Raw genomic sequence first — 15,016 nt, forward strand, 5'->3', positions numbered from 1 at the left:
AATATTTGTAGAATTTGATCGTTATTCCAATTTTATTTCTAATGATATTTTCCCTAATTTTGTTGTACGCTCAAAAAACTATAAAAATTATAGTTCTTATTGGATGAATTTCATACGTGATAAAATTATAAATATGTTAATAGAACAATAAAAAATATTTGATATAAAATATTATTTATTTAATGATATAATAATTATATTTAAATCTACAGTATTTAAATTAAAAATTATCAATATTAATATATATCCTTTTTAATTATTTTATAACCTTAATTTAAAAAATATTTTTTAACCAAACACATTAAACTACTTTTTGTTTAACCTCAATTTTAATTAAATATATATTTTTCTAAACCAATCTCAATTAAAAATACTTTTTATAAAATAATTTTTTTTAAACTATAACCAACAACAACTATAACAACTATTAAAGTATCAAATTTTTTTTTATAAAGGGGTGGCAACTGATTCCTACAAGTCAGGAATCAATTGCTGTATTATAGCTCCAGTAGCGGCATATTAATCATTACAATAGAATGTAAATAAATATATATCTTCTAGTTTATACAACCATCTTATTTAATACATGGAAGATTTGATTTACTAACAAGAAGAGGAGTATTTTCTGGGAAGAAAGGGGGGCGCTTTAAAAACACTATTCAGTAAAGCGGACCTGTTTTCCGTTCTGAAGCTGTAAAATGTAAACCTGGGGCACAGTTGTTCATCTGCATCATAGACTCATGCTGCATGGCTTTAGGTTCATGGTTTTAACACCCTAGAAGACAACCTGGAAAATGAAGTGAAAAAGAAAGCACAAACAAAAGAAACCAACACCTGTCTATTTGTGTTGCGCAATTCCATGAGTATGATCCCTTCTCTATGGTTCTGTTGTCAAACGATGCTGATCAGGGTTCTCGTTTGAAACTACATAGACCCTTGAAGCAATCAAGTTTCACGTTTACCGATTGAGAGCTAGCTGCAGTTGTTAAGGGGTACGAAGTGGCCTACTGGGTTGGGCTGGGTTGGAAAAGACCAAACATTCCCAGTAATTAGGTGAAGGGTTCTTGTTTTAGAAGGGCAACGTTTTTGTTTTTTGGTGCAGAAATTGTCTCCAAGCTTGCATTCACATGCATTGCTCAAGTGCTTTCTCTCAAGTCCAGTGCTTTCTCTCAAGTCCTGTGCTTTTGATCATAAAGTTTGAAGTTTAAGTTCGTAGAGCCACTTCATGAAAAAATATTGAAGAGAAGAATTGTCACTGATTTCTCCCTTGCAAGAGCCCTCTGCAACAGGCAATGATCTTTCCTGTTCTTTTTTTTTACATCATAGTCCAGGCATTTACCCAAAAATTATAGAAACATAGTGAGGTTCTTCCAATAATTTCCTTCATTTTCTGCTTCTCAATCCTGTAAATACTTTCCTAGCCAAACAATAAGAGTAAACAAACAGTAGAGCAGTAAAAAGAAAGGGAGGAAGAGGAGATTGCAGCAAAGAAACATCAGCGCAAATGACATTTTCATTATCATATACGTGTCTTCTGCCCAGCCTACTGGAAGATGGAGAACAATGAATACCAACAGACATCACAAAGGAAAACACACTCCTACAAGAGACACTTAGTTACATAATTTAACATTGGACCTCTCGAGCATACTGACAACTAACCTAACCAGAATTATGAATTTAGCATGATGATGAAGCGTGACTACTTTGACCAAGGTTAGAAGGCCCAGGACTAGGATTTTGCTTTAATTCAACTCCCTTTCCAGAAAATCTTGGGCTCTGATCCACCCTCAATTCACCAACGCGTGGACTGTATGCCCTTTGTGAAAGACATGGAGTATATGAAATTTTTATATCGTCCACTGAACCTGGAGTAGAACTTGTTATTTTAGGGCTTTGTGGATGCCGGATCTCGCCACGGCTTCGTGTGATCATTTCATCAAGAATTTCCACACCATCAATATTAGTACTTCTTGCTTGCGGATCCTGATCCTGTCAGATACATAAAGCATCATACATTCGAAATAAAAAACTTCAGGACTATTCGAACTTCAAGTTTGTCTGACTTTTCGAACTTCAAGTTACTCCTATCAATTTAGTCAAACATCAAGAACTCAAGAAGAGTGGATCCCTGGAAGACAGGTACTTGAATGCAAAGTATTATATGTGTTTGATAAAGTTGGTGAGAATTTAGACCCATCGAATTGCTAGCATATTGCAAAATCCAAATGGATTAGGCATAGCGCAGATCAAAAACAATTTCTCATCAAAGACCATTAGGAAACCAGATTTTTCTAAACCTTTATCTCTATGCATGCCTAGCTGAAAACTGCAACAAAGAAGGAATGAGATGAACTTACTTCAAACGTCATGTTGTAAGATACAGCAGGAGCTTCCTCATATTCTGCAGCATCCAAGTCTTGACGATGGGCTCCTCTGAAAAACTTAGGGAGCACATACTGCCGCACTGGAACAAGAAGCATGATCAACAGTGGAAAAAGGACACCAGCAATTGGAATCCATGTTAAGCCAAAGCATACAAGCAGGTAAACTGTCTGGAACAAAGTGAAGGTGGCAATTGTTTTGAAGGGAACCGTCTCAATGAAGGTAGCATGATACTCCTCCAACACTCTGGAACACAGGAGACCTGAATTAGATGTCGGATTCATCTGAGGATTACAGTGACATACAAATCATCATCATCATCATTATACGGTTTCACGTTAAATATGGTTTTATTAGTTGTACAATTATTTTCTTCCAGTATATTTTAGTAGAAAAACAATATATGCTTGAAGTTTGTAGGCAAACATAATGACAAAACAAATAAAGAATAGAGGATGGAGATAAGGATAATTAACAAAGCATAGAAGAGTTCCTAGCTAACAGGATGTGACGTGACTGTATGAGCATACACTCACTTGTATCTTCTGCTTGGAGCAGTAAAAAGCAACAATATCCTCTCCCAAAATTGATTTCCTGGCAAGCTTTCGATGGCCATAAAAGCAAAGTAACCCCAAAGAACTGAGGATGGGATCTTTTTCAGAACAGGCATGGCAGCAACACAACCACCAACCATCAATGCCTGAAGCAGATTGCTGAGACGTTGTTCTTTGACCTCAACTGGTAAAAGGTCATCTATATCTTTATGCACATCAAAAGCAGTTTCATCAACGGGTGCATCAATGGAGCCAGTACTTGAGGCCAGCTGGATTGTGGATTCTTTCAGCTCTTTCAGTCCCTGTTTCAAGTAAAGGTGAGAGGAAAATATAGAGAAATGAAAACAAAACAAACATCTTGTAAATAAAAAATCATTAGTAGGCTAATCTACCAGGGCAGTAGGCTGTTGATAGGCTAATGGAGTCTGCATTTCATTGTATGCTTCTTGCAAGCTTCGGTATAATTGACACAGGTTTGAATTTTTACCCATACTTTTTCTGGCTGTTGAGACAAGTTTATTTCGCAAAAGCTGTGTGAAAGCAAAGAAACAAAGATGATGAGAATCATTGACTGGTACAATTACATAGATACAGACAGTTATCAGAGCAAATGAAGAAAAAAGAAGCATTTAAATGCCCATCAAGTGTTGAACAAAAGGGAGTCTGTAAACAACCAGGGTAGCCAAAAGCACATGAGGGTTTTGCATAAACTTTCTCCACTAGAAATATCAACTGCTTAAGCCCCTCTGTAATGATTCAGGCCATATAGAAAAATGGTCGGATGCTCATCCTATTTGTATCCATGAATGCAAAGGAACAGGTTTGATATGTTTCTTCAGCTTTGGTATTTTGGAACATTAAAAATTAGATTCAGAGAAATTTGGAGTAAAGAACTTAAATTACTCTTCTATTCTACAAACCAGATACGTATCAAGTAATTTAGAACTTGAACGGCTATTACCTGATATTTCAGGGTAGCTAAGCTTTTCGTATGCATTGGAGACTGAGGAATGACACCATTTGAAGGAGGAATACCAATAAGACCACACAATATAACCTGTTCACATCAAATTCAGAAGAGATGTAAAAACGAAGTGCCTACATTTCATCCTGCTTGCTGCGATTGAACCATCTTAGTAGAATCATGATGAGAAAAAATGGTCTCTGAATAACACACTACCAAAAATCCCAAAAGAAGAAGATCGTAGTGATAGGAAGATGGTTTCTTCAAATTGAACTCCTTTTGCTGTGCAAGTTGTGATGCAACACTATGATCAAAGTAGTAAAGCACAGCAATCATGGTTGCAGGAATAAATGCTCCAACTATATATAAAGGAGGCACATTCACCATTTCCTGCACAAATAAACAAAGTATAAATCCATACCAGGACTAGGAGGATTTGATGAACAGCTTAAGCTCTGTATCAAGTTAAAGCAAATCTAATATTGAAGGAAGTTTTGCTCTAGGATTCACCTTGATGACTGTCCAATTTGAGTGTGCACCAACAGACCATGGATTTGGACTGAAAAGCCGCCTTGGGATCCCTCTTGGGACATCATTAACTGGTATGTATGATATGGCTGTCCAGACAAGCACCATAAGTGGAACTCCATAATCTGCAATGAATCCTCGTAGCCAACCTTTGAACAAAAATAAATGAAGAAGATCTGTGAGTAAAAGTTTATGAGATACATGTAGTGACAATTGATACTATATGCAGTAAGTGGAAACTTTTTCTTCATAGACATGTTGAACTCAAAACTCTACAAAGGAAAAAAACCAGACACGAGCAGATAGACACGAATCCCTCCCCTATTGAACTATTTTCAAGAGGCATGAGTTGAGAAAGAGGGGCAGGGCTTATGGCCCTTAAGGGTTAGTCATCACTAACACTCCAGCTTACTGGAAAGAACAGGTAAAATGGTCATAAAGCTACACGTTCTTAATCGATCATGACTGTTGTAAAACTTGAACCTACAAATGCAAAAGAAGTTTAGTTTCCTCTATTTAGGAATTTAAATTCAATAATATCCAATACCTGTACCATAGCGCCAGGATCTAGCCTTGCGGCTCCTTAGTGCAGTCAGAAGAAGGCCGAAGGAGAGAACCAATGCAAACATTCCATTGCCAAATCGCCAAGAAGGTTGAAGCGCAGTCTGATTAATATTTTCCCTCTGGGGTATGCGAAACTCCTCAACAAGTCCCTTTGGTATCAAATCCAAAATTGAAGCTATGATTGAGAATTGAGTGTATGCAGACTTTACAACATTCTTTTCATGGTGCTTTGGAGAAAGAACACAGCGTTTTGAATTTTCTACTAGGAGAATTCTCAAGAAACCAATTTTACTTGGAAAAAATTCCATGCACAATCATTTGGAAACATTTAACTCAGAAATTAAATGGATCTCTGATAAAATGATGCGAGTTCTTTAAGAGTGCTCACCTTTATGGCCTGCTGCATAAAGAGCATTGCAATGAGAAGACCAAATAATTCACCAGTAACACGTGTAAACCTGTTGATTATGGAGCATGCACCCAATACTGCCAGCAGGAACAGCAACAAGGCTGTCCACACACAAACCCTAGAACACAGAGCGATGGAAATCCTTGAATATCACCAGAAACCACACCAGGCATATCTGCTAACAAAGATTTTTATGCTTATATACCATCCTGTCCAGGCTAAGAAAAGATTAGGCCCCAATTCCTTTCGGTCCTTTGCAAAGTCAAACATAAATGTATACATCAACACTGTTGGCTCAGCGACCCCCAGTATGAGCAGGGGCTGCCCTCCAACTATTGAATGGATGATGCCACAAAGTGCTGTAGATGCAAGAGCTTGCACTGCAGTCAAAGTTCCACCTGTAACATGTAACCAAAAATAGAGACTTGGTAGATAACTATTGAAATACCTATAGAAGAGGACAGTGGCAACATATAAAAGCCAGCCAACCTGTATCTCTTTCTAGCTGTTCCCCGAAGGATATCACAGGAATTGCCGAAGCAAAGAATATATATGTGGTTGGAGCAAGGATCCTAAATAGAAGGACATAAATATATATGTATATAAACTCAAGATTATAACTGTTACATTGAGCATAGCACAAAAGGCCAAAGTTGTGCTAAAAAATTGACATAATACTCCCATAGTGACCACTACAATTGGTAAATATCACAACCATAGCATCTCAATTGTTTGATTAATACGTGCAGTAAGCGTCACAAACCTGATGCCAGCACGGAAACCACCATTCCAGTCTTGCTTGTAGCACGAAAGCCTTCCTCTAAGATCATTTTTTATTCCACGCATGGGAACAAACGTCTCCTCCATGACAACTCAAGAGTTTTGGTGAATATGAAGCGGTGAAGACGGATTGAGTTTTGTTCAACAAACTAATCTAAGATAAAATAAAAAAACACGACTCCGACCGAATTTACTACTCGAGAGGCCAGTACGATAGCTAAACTTGCATAGGAGAAGGTAACAATGAGAACCTATGGGCAGAAAGACATTAAAAAAAAGCAGGAATATAGTCCTGAAATAAACATTTTGGATACATTTAATCCTGTAAGAAAACATATACAGTTAAAGATTCTTACATTTCAAGGAATTATAAAGAATGATATCGTTATATTTGATATCAAGAACCAAAGAATAGTTTAGAGATGATATCCTGTTAGTTAAAAATCAATGATGCTAGCGAACAGAACCCACAGTGAAATAAAAAGAGTCTGAATTAACGGAAAGAACAGATTCTCTCCATATGCACAGATCTTATTTACGTTTGACTTCAATGAAATTTGGATCCGTTAACACTGCTTTCTTTACTTCATTATCAAGAAAAGCTTCCTTTTCATAAACCAAGTCCCACCAGAAAGCACGCTAACAGAACAAAATGTAGTTGAGAGATTAAAATTACATGTTACAATTTTGAAAACTAGGTAAATTTTAGCCAAGCTCTATAGTAGTAAAGGTCTTAGAGAACATTAGCAACCAAATTAACGAAAACCCATTATCAAAAACTGCACTTTCAACTTTTTAAAACAAGTTCAAGGCAAATGGGCATTAGCAGAAGCAGACAACCTTAAAAATCCAAGAAAATGGACTTCACAAGAAGAAGATTGTAGTGACGAGAATCCATGATTGAAGGCCTACGTAAACTGATTTAGAATAGTTTTAAGAAAATGGACATTAACGAAACAGAGGAAAGAACATCACATTGTTCAAGAAAAGACCCTTTAAAGCAACAATAAGAACACCTTCAAGACTGTAGTTTTGGGGTACAGTTACATGACCTGAGAGAGCAAAAGAAGAAACTGGAGACAGAGATAACAGCAACTGAAAAACGAGGGCTGTAAATGGTCAAAAGTAAGAGAGAGAGAGAGAGAGAGAGCTGAGCGAGATACTGTAAACAGAGAAGGTGAAGCTATGGAAAGATTTTTGCGTGAAAGAGTTACAGGTAGTGTGTGGTGACCAAGCATAAATATAGTAGCCTGTTTTCTGGCACTCCACAATAAAACAATGAGAGACTTGTGGAGGAGGGAGAGCATGTCTGAAAATAATACTCTTTCAACTGTTGGCCTAATTTAAAAAAAAAAAATACTAGATAGAAAATATTTGCAATAAAACATGAAAATAATTAAACCATTGACCTGAATAATGCCAATATTTTAGTTTTCAATCATTAATGAATTGAATTGATCACTTGGAACAAGGAATAAAATTCCATTCTGCTTAAGTAAATATAATATTTTTTTTGATATTTTGGTAATGATTATTTTTTTGAAGTGATTTTTATTTAAAAATATTTTTAAAAAATATTTTTTTTATTTTTAATATCAACATATTAAAACAATAAAAAAATATAAAAAAAAAATTAATTTTGTTTTTAAGCACAAACCCTTAATCGCTTCCTTCATTCTAGCTTTCCTGGTATATATATATATATATATATATATATATATTCCGTTTTACTCAAGTCATCATGTTCATAAAACCAAATTGATAACACAGCATCATGCAAATAAGCAATTACTTTGTAAACAGGGTTTTAAGCTTTGTTTAGGAATATGGTGTAAATAATATTTGTTTAAATTTTAATTTTTTAATTTAAAATTATTTTAATGAATTAATATTAAAAATATTTTTTAAAAAAATAAAAAAATTTAATTTAATTTATTTCTAAATAAAAATACTTGAAATCACTACGGTTACTGCAATCCTAATAAGCCTGTGCCACCTATACCTACGGTCTGAATCATGATGGTTATGCATAGAACACGTTTTTTATTTGGCCTCACTACGTTCTATTATACTTTTACTATTATTATTTATTATTATGATGTATAAATAAAGTAATTAAAATGCTTGACAATAAACTATGAGATTGATCTATAAATAGATTTATCGGCATGTTATTATAAGATTTTAGTATATAGATTAATTAAAATAAATAAGATTATTACTTTGAATTTGAAATCTTCATATTAAACTAATAAAAAAATTATTAGTGTTTTTTTCAATTTAAAAGTATTATAAAAATAATTTATTTATATATTTCATTCATGAAAAATATAAACAAGATAAAATATTCAATATCAAATAATATCATCATTTACCTCACTTAAGATCGTATTATAGGTGTGACTTACTATACAAAGATTAAAAAAATATATAGGATGAACAAGGCTCTTATAATGATATTATTTATTCTTTGTTATATAATATGGATAAGGTTTTTTTTTCTTTATTTTTAATTTATTAAATAAATAAAAAACATTTATATTGCTTTTATTATGATCAAGATCATCATGTGTAAGATACAAATTGAAAGTTAAATGGATAGTGGGTGAGGCACCCAAAAACATCCCGCCAATAGGTCCAACTATAGATATTCTAAGCATAATAAATTGTCATCAAAACACCAACGAGTTTCTGTGTTTTATTTTTCCTTTTTAAATCTTTTTTTTTTCCTAGTGTATAAAGTGGTAGAACATTGTTTCTCTTTTCTAAGTAGAAGCCAAGTAGAGGCCGAATAAAGAGGCTTGAGAAATACATGCTATCAATTATCTTAGCTATATTTATTATTGAAAGATTTGTGAATATTATATATAAAAACTAGCATTGTTGTATTGTGATACATTTAGCAAACAGTCTCTTTTTAATGAAAAAATCAAATACATAAAGATGAATTATTATTTTATTTAGGATAAAATAGTTTTATTTTAAAAAGATTAAAACCTGAAGAAAGCTATATGCACCACTACATTGTGACAATAATTTTCACGTGCTAACACGTGTATTATACATGTTAGCTAAATTTTCATTTCGATTCCTTACTTGAAAACAAAAGGGATTGAATATTTTTTTCAATTTCAAATTCAAATTCCATCCATAAAGATTTAATTACTTTTGATTAATAAAATTGTATTTTATTTCTCCAAACAAATTTCAAATTTTTATTGAACCCAACACCAAATCAATCAAATCAATCGAAATAAACTATCTTGTCTATTTTCACATCAATTTAATGTGAAATGACCACATTAAAAAAAAATTCTAAGTGATCAAGAAAAAAAATACTTTATCATTACAATCCTTAGTGTTTTGAATCTTTGATCCCTTTTTGTTTCCTTTATAATTATAATTGATGACAAATGAATATCTGAATAGTAGAGTTCTTCTCATTTTGTTAATATTGATTAATCCTGTTTTATATTGGTTAAAAATTAAGGACAAACCATTTTCTTTTAATCCTTAATACACACTTAATTATAATTTATTTTGAAATAATTAGATCTTACTATTAAAATTTGCCCAATTATATTCCAAGTAAAAAATAATTAAATAAAAATTTATATATAAAAGATGAATTAAATTTTTAGAAATTTCATTTCTCTTTACAATGATAAAAATATCTAATATGAAAGTGTCATTCAAATAAAATAAATATCGTAAATAAATTAAATATGATAATAAATAATAAATAAAATAGTGAAGATTAAATATACTTGTTGTACAAACAAAGCCTCTTTTCTCTTTTATGACATGGTAGATTTAAATTTAATGCAAGTATTAATTTTATCATTTATATAAAACTTAAATTAAGAAAAATTTAGTTTATCATAGTAAAACAGTGAATTGATTAACAATAAAATTGTACTAACACCATCCATCCATGACAAGAAACCTCTAATGGTATAGGTTCTATTTTTTTTTTGTATTTTAAAAGAATGCAAAAAAATAAAATTTTATTTTATTTTTTTCTTCATTTCAAATTAATATTTTTGGGTGTTTTTAAATTATTTTAATGCACTAATATAAAAAATAATTTTTGAAAATAAAAAATCTTATTTTAATATATTTTTAAGTAAAAAATATTTTAAAACACAATCACAATTACACTTTAAAACAAGGTCTTAAAATAATTTCTCCTGATTTTACAGCTTAAAAATATTATTAGCATGAACGCATACTATATAGTTTGTATAAAAGCTAGAAGGCCTGAAGTCACTGTTTACCCTTGTGGGTTAAGGTCCCCTCATCCATTGACAAAAGCTTCCTCGTCTTGAAGCCAAGACAACCTCGATTTAAGCATTTGATATCATGGAGAATCAGCATAAAATAGTAAGAGATTGACACTTGATGAAATTCCATTAAAAAAAATAGAAAAATAAAACAAAAGATCTATGGTATAGTGAGGGAAGTTAGGTCAATCGTTAGGTTTCCAAGTTTCGTGGAACCCACAAACATGAATGTAATGAAAGTTCCATTGGACTGTGAATTCAGCAATTGTGAATATATGTTGTTGCTGGAGATTTTATTAAACTTCATTGTTGAGGATAACAGCAAGCAATTCAATTGAATATTTCCTTGTGATGTTGTGATGGTAAGGAGCAGCATGTTTTCAGCAACTTAAATTTTCATAAATTGATCAATGCTTGGAAAGATGATTAGTACTTAAAAGTGCATTTTTATCAAGGTTTTATATCATTATTTTGTACTTGAAGTATCAATAACTCCTTAACTAAAGCATGTTTTATAATAATATATCTAATAATATAAGATACCTTTAATTTAAGGTAAATGTTCATTTTAAATTGAGGCCTATCACATAAATAAAAGGATTGATTGATGAATTTAAGAACTGAAATTGAAAGGATAAAGAGATGGCCAAACTTAGAAAAGAGATGTCGGTGCAATCCAAACCGGAACACTGTTCGGTAATTGGGTCATATCTAGAGCTATATATCTCAGATTTAGGTCCAATTTATATGGATGGAAAGGTAAGACATAGGCCTACAACTTTCATATGGAGCCCAAGATCTAAAAAGGCCATTATCAAGTCCAAATTGTAGCAACAACAAAGAAGCCCGAATCTGTCTTCCAGCCCGAGCACTGTTCGGTATTTTGGCCATATCTGGAGTTCTAGAAGTCCAAATGAGCTGAAGTTTTTACACAAGAAAGCTGAGACAATTGCCTACAACTTTCATGTTTGCAACTGGCTCCAATTTTGACGTTATCAATGACGTTTTGGGCAGACAAGAGAAGATAAGGATTGTCACCAAGTCAAAAGTTGGCCACCCACTTATCAATTAGTCATCAAATCAATAGTTCCCAATTTTGGCCTATAAAAGGAGACATTTGCCATGCATTTAGGCATCTTGGTGTTCAGATCAAGATCATGCTCTTCCTTTCTCTCTTTGTATTTTTTATGCTTTGTTTTCATTAATATTAAGTTTATGCCTTTCATTTCCTTTCCTTTACTTAGTTAACTTTTATGTTCTTATTTTGTTTATCTATTTTGCTTTCTTTCATTATGTCTAGCTAAGTTAATTATGTCAAGGTGAAAAGGTTACACTAATGGTGTAAGAATAAGTATAATGTAAACTTAATATGGACCTTAATGTTTGATACTAACATGTTTTATATTTGCTATCTTGTTCACTCTTTAATACTTTGCTTGTTAAATGACTAATCTTGATTTATGTTGTATAACACTTGGTACAACAAATGCTTGGCACTTTCATAGCCCATAATGTATGGTATAACCGACACCTGAGCTATGAAAGGAACTTGATTTGTTGTTAACATAAGTTATAATCATGAATGCTTGACGAGATTTACAAGTATTAGCATTAATTGAATAAGATGACTAATGTAATCATGTTAACAATATATAATCTGATTGGAACCTCCTTTGTGTGTGGTTTCCAATTCAATAATAAGAGTTTATACTATACTTGTTTGATATACCATTAGTGGAACCTCTAACCTTGACATTTGTTATTATTATTGTTTAATCCTTACATTAATATTCCATCTCCAAGTTCTCATCATCATCTTCTTCTTCTCTTTCTTTATTATTATTATTATTACTAATACTACTACTACTACTAGTATTATTATTATTATTATTATTAGTACTACTACTACTGAAATTGTAAATATAAATTTGATGCATTGTGATATTGCTATGCTATGGGGAAAACAACTCAGAAAACGTATGCAATTTAACAAGGCAAAAGGGTTGGATATATGAATTCTAAATTTATAATTTTATTTTGTGAAAATTAAATATATGATGATTGCTCTCTTGTAGAGTTTACAGGAACTTTAAATAGATCAAAACACACAACTCTTACTTGGAAGTAATTTAAAGTTTGAAAGCACAAAATAAATTAAAACATAATCTAAAAAAAATATGAAAAAAATCATAGAAGAAAATAAAAAAATTAGCTCCAACAACAACTTCTGACCTAATGTTAGGAGGTCTAGTGGGCCAATAAGATGTATAGTTGCATTAACTATTATCACCTATAAAAAAATTACTTTTAAAAATCAGTTAAAAAAAATTTAAGTCTAATCCAACGATCAAATCTATTATTATTTATGTTTTAAGTAGTTAGTTTAGTTTGATGCAACTGAACTTGCAACTTAAAATCTATAATTTAAAGTTGTAGCAGCATGTTTTAAGCTATTCAAATTTTCCTTAACTGATTACAAGAAATTTTAGATATAAATTTGATGCGTTCGGATGTTATGTGATAAGGACAACAACACATAAAACATAGATAATTAAATTAGTGAAGAGGGTTGTGTGTATAAACTTTAAATTTATAATTTTATTTTCTAAAAATTAAATATATAATGGTTGCTTTTTTGTGAAATTTGTAATACTTTTATATGGATTAGAAAACTCAAAACTTACTGGAAAGCAATTTAAAGTTTGAAAATATAAAAGAAATTAAAATAGAATCTGAAATAAAATAATAAATTTTAAAAAAATTATAAAAAAAATAACAAAATTAGATCAAAAAACAACTTCTAACCTAATTTTAGGAGATCTAGTGGTCTAATAAGATACATGGTTGTGTTATAACTATTATCACCTATATGAAAATTATCTTTAAAATCACTTAAAAAAGTTTAAACCTGATTCAATGATCAAATATATAATTATTTTTCTCTTGAGCATAAATCTATTCTAATATCTTTTAAATTTTTTTTACTAAACCATTTTATAATTTATCTCCATCAAATCTTCATCTAATTATATCAAATCCTCACTAATAACTTTTAACTTTCATTCAATTTCTATAAGCCTAATAGCATCAAGATTTGAGCTTTTATGAAAGTGACACGACTAAAAAATTGATGTTTTCTTCCAAGTGCAAGAGTGTTGAAGTAATAAATAATCCGGCAAGACCGGGGTCAAACTATAGGGAGGTTAATTGTATAAATTATAAATGACAATAATACAACAATAACAACAACAACAACAACAATAATTGTAATAGTAGTAGTAATAAAGAAAAAGAAGGAGAAGAAGAAGAAGATGATGAGAATTTTGAGATTAAACAATGATAATAACAAATGTCAAGGTTAGAGGTTCCACTAATAGTATGTCAAACAAGTATAGTATAAACTCTTATTATTCAATTGAAAACCACACATAAAGGAGGTTCCAATTAGATTATAAATTGTTAATATGATTACATTAGTCATCTTATTCGATTAATGTTAATACTTGTAAATTTTATCAGGCATTCATGATTATAACTTATGTTAACAACAAATCAAGTTCCTTTCATAGCTCAGGTGTCGCCTATACTATACAGTATGAGCTATCAAAGCTATACTATACAGTATGAGCTATCAAAGTGTCAAGCATTTGTTGTACCAAGTGTTATACAACATAAATCAAGATTAATCATTTAACAAGCAAAGTATTAAAGAGTGAACAAGATAACAAATATAAAACATGTTAGTATCAAACATTAAAGTCCATATTAAGTTTACATTATACTTATTCTCACACCATTAGTGTAACCTTTTCACCTTGACATAACTAACTTAGCTAGACATAATGAAAGATAAATAAATAAATAAACAAAATAAGAACATAAATAAGTTAAAAATTAACTAAGTAAATGGAAGAAAATGAAAGGCATAAACTTGATATTAATGAAAGCAAAGCATAAACATTACAAAAAATACAAAGAGAGAAAGCAAGAGTATGATCTTGATTTGGAAACCAAGATGCCTAAATGCATGGCAAATGCCTCCTTTTATAGGCCAAAAGTAGGAACTATTGATTTGATGACTAATTGATGATTGGGTGACCAACTCTTGACTTGGTGACAATTTTTATCTTCTCTTGTCTGTCCAAAACATCATTAATAACGTCAAAATTAGAACCACTTGAAAACATGAAGTTGTAGAAATTGTCTCATCTTTCTTGGGTAAAAAATGGAGGTCATTTGAACTTATATAACTTCAAATATGGGCCAAACACTGCACAGTGATTGGGCTGGAGGACAAATTCGGACTTCTTTGTTGTTACTACAATTTAGAGTTGAAAATGACATTTTTAAGTCTTGGGCTCCATATGAAAGTTATAGGCCTATATCTTACATTTTCATCCATATAAAGTAAACTAAATCTGAGATCTACAGCTCTAGATATAACCCAATTACATAATAGTACTCCGGTTTGGACTGCGCCGACATCTCTTTTCTAAGTTTGGTCATCTCTTTATCCTTTCAATTTCAGTTCTTAAATTCATCAATCAAT

At 31.4% G+C, this 15,016-nt stretch overlaps 1 protein-coding gene across 2 annotated transcripts; it reads right to left on the reverse strand.

The window, feature by feature from the left end:
• Positions 1-1,486: 1,486 nt before the first annotated feature.
• LOC105108775 (probable boron transporter 2) lies at positions 1,487-7,425 on the reverse strand. 2 transcript variants are annotated; one of them, XM_011003223.1, is made up of 12 exons: positions 6,168-7,425; positions 5,894-5,976; positions 5,610-5,802; positions 5,384-5,522; positions 4,979-5,144; positions 4,414-4,580; positions 4,120-4,293; positions 3,901-3,996; positions 3,332-3,469; positions 2,922-3,241; positions 2,361-2,631; positions 1,487-1,992 (listed from the first exon to the last, which is right to left on the reverse strand). In XM_011003223.1, exons 1-12 carry the CDS (start codon positions 6,269-6,271, stop codon positions 1,681-1,683), a joined length of 2,163 nt encoding a protein of 720 aa, XP_011001525.1. In that variant the 5' UTR covers positions 6,272-7,425; the 3' UTR covers positions 1,487-1,680. The 2 variants fall into 2 exon arrangements, with proteins under 2 accessions (XP_011001525.1, XP_011001527.1); XM_011003225.1 differs by lacking the exon at positions 5,894-5,976.
• Between the last annotated feature and the right edge of the window lie 7,591 nt (positions 7,426-15,016).

This window comes from Populus euphratica, unplaced genomic scaffold (assembly GCF_000495115.2).
Source record: "Populus euphratica unplaced genomic scaffold, PopEup_1.0 scaffold198.1, whole genome shotgun sequence".
Lineage (NCBI taxonomy): Eukaryota > Viridiplantae > Streptophyta > Magnoliopsida > Malpighiales > Salicaceae > Populus > Populus euphratica.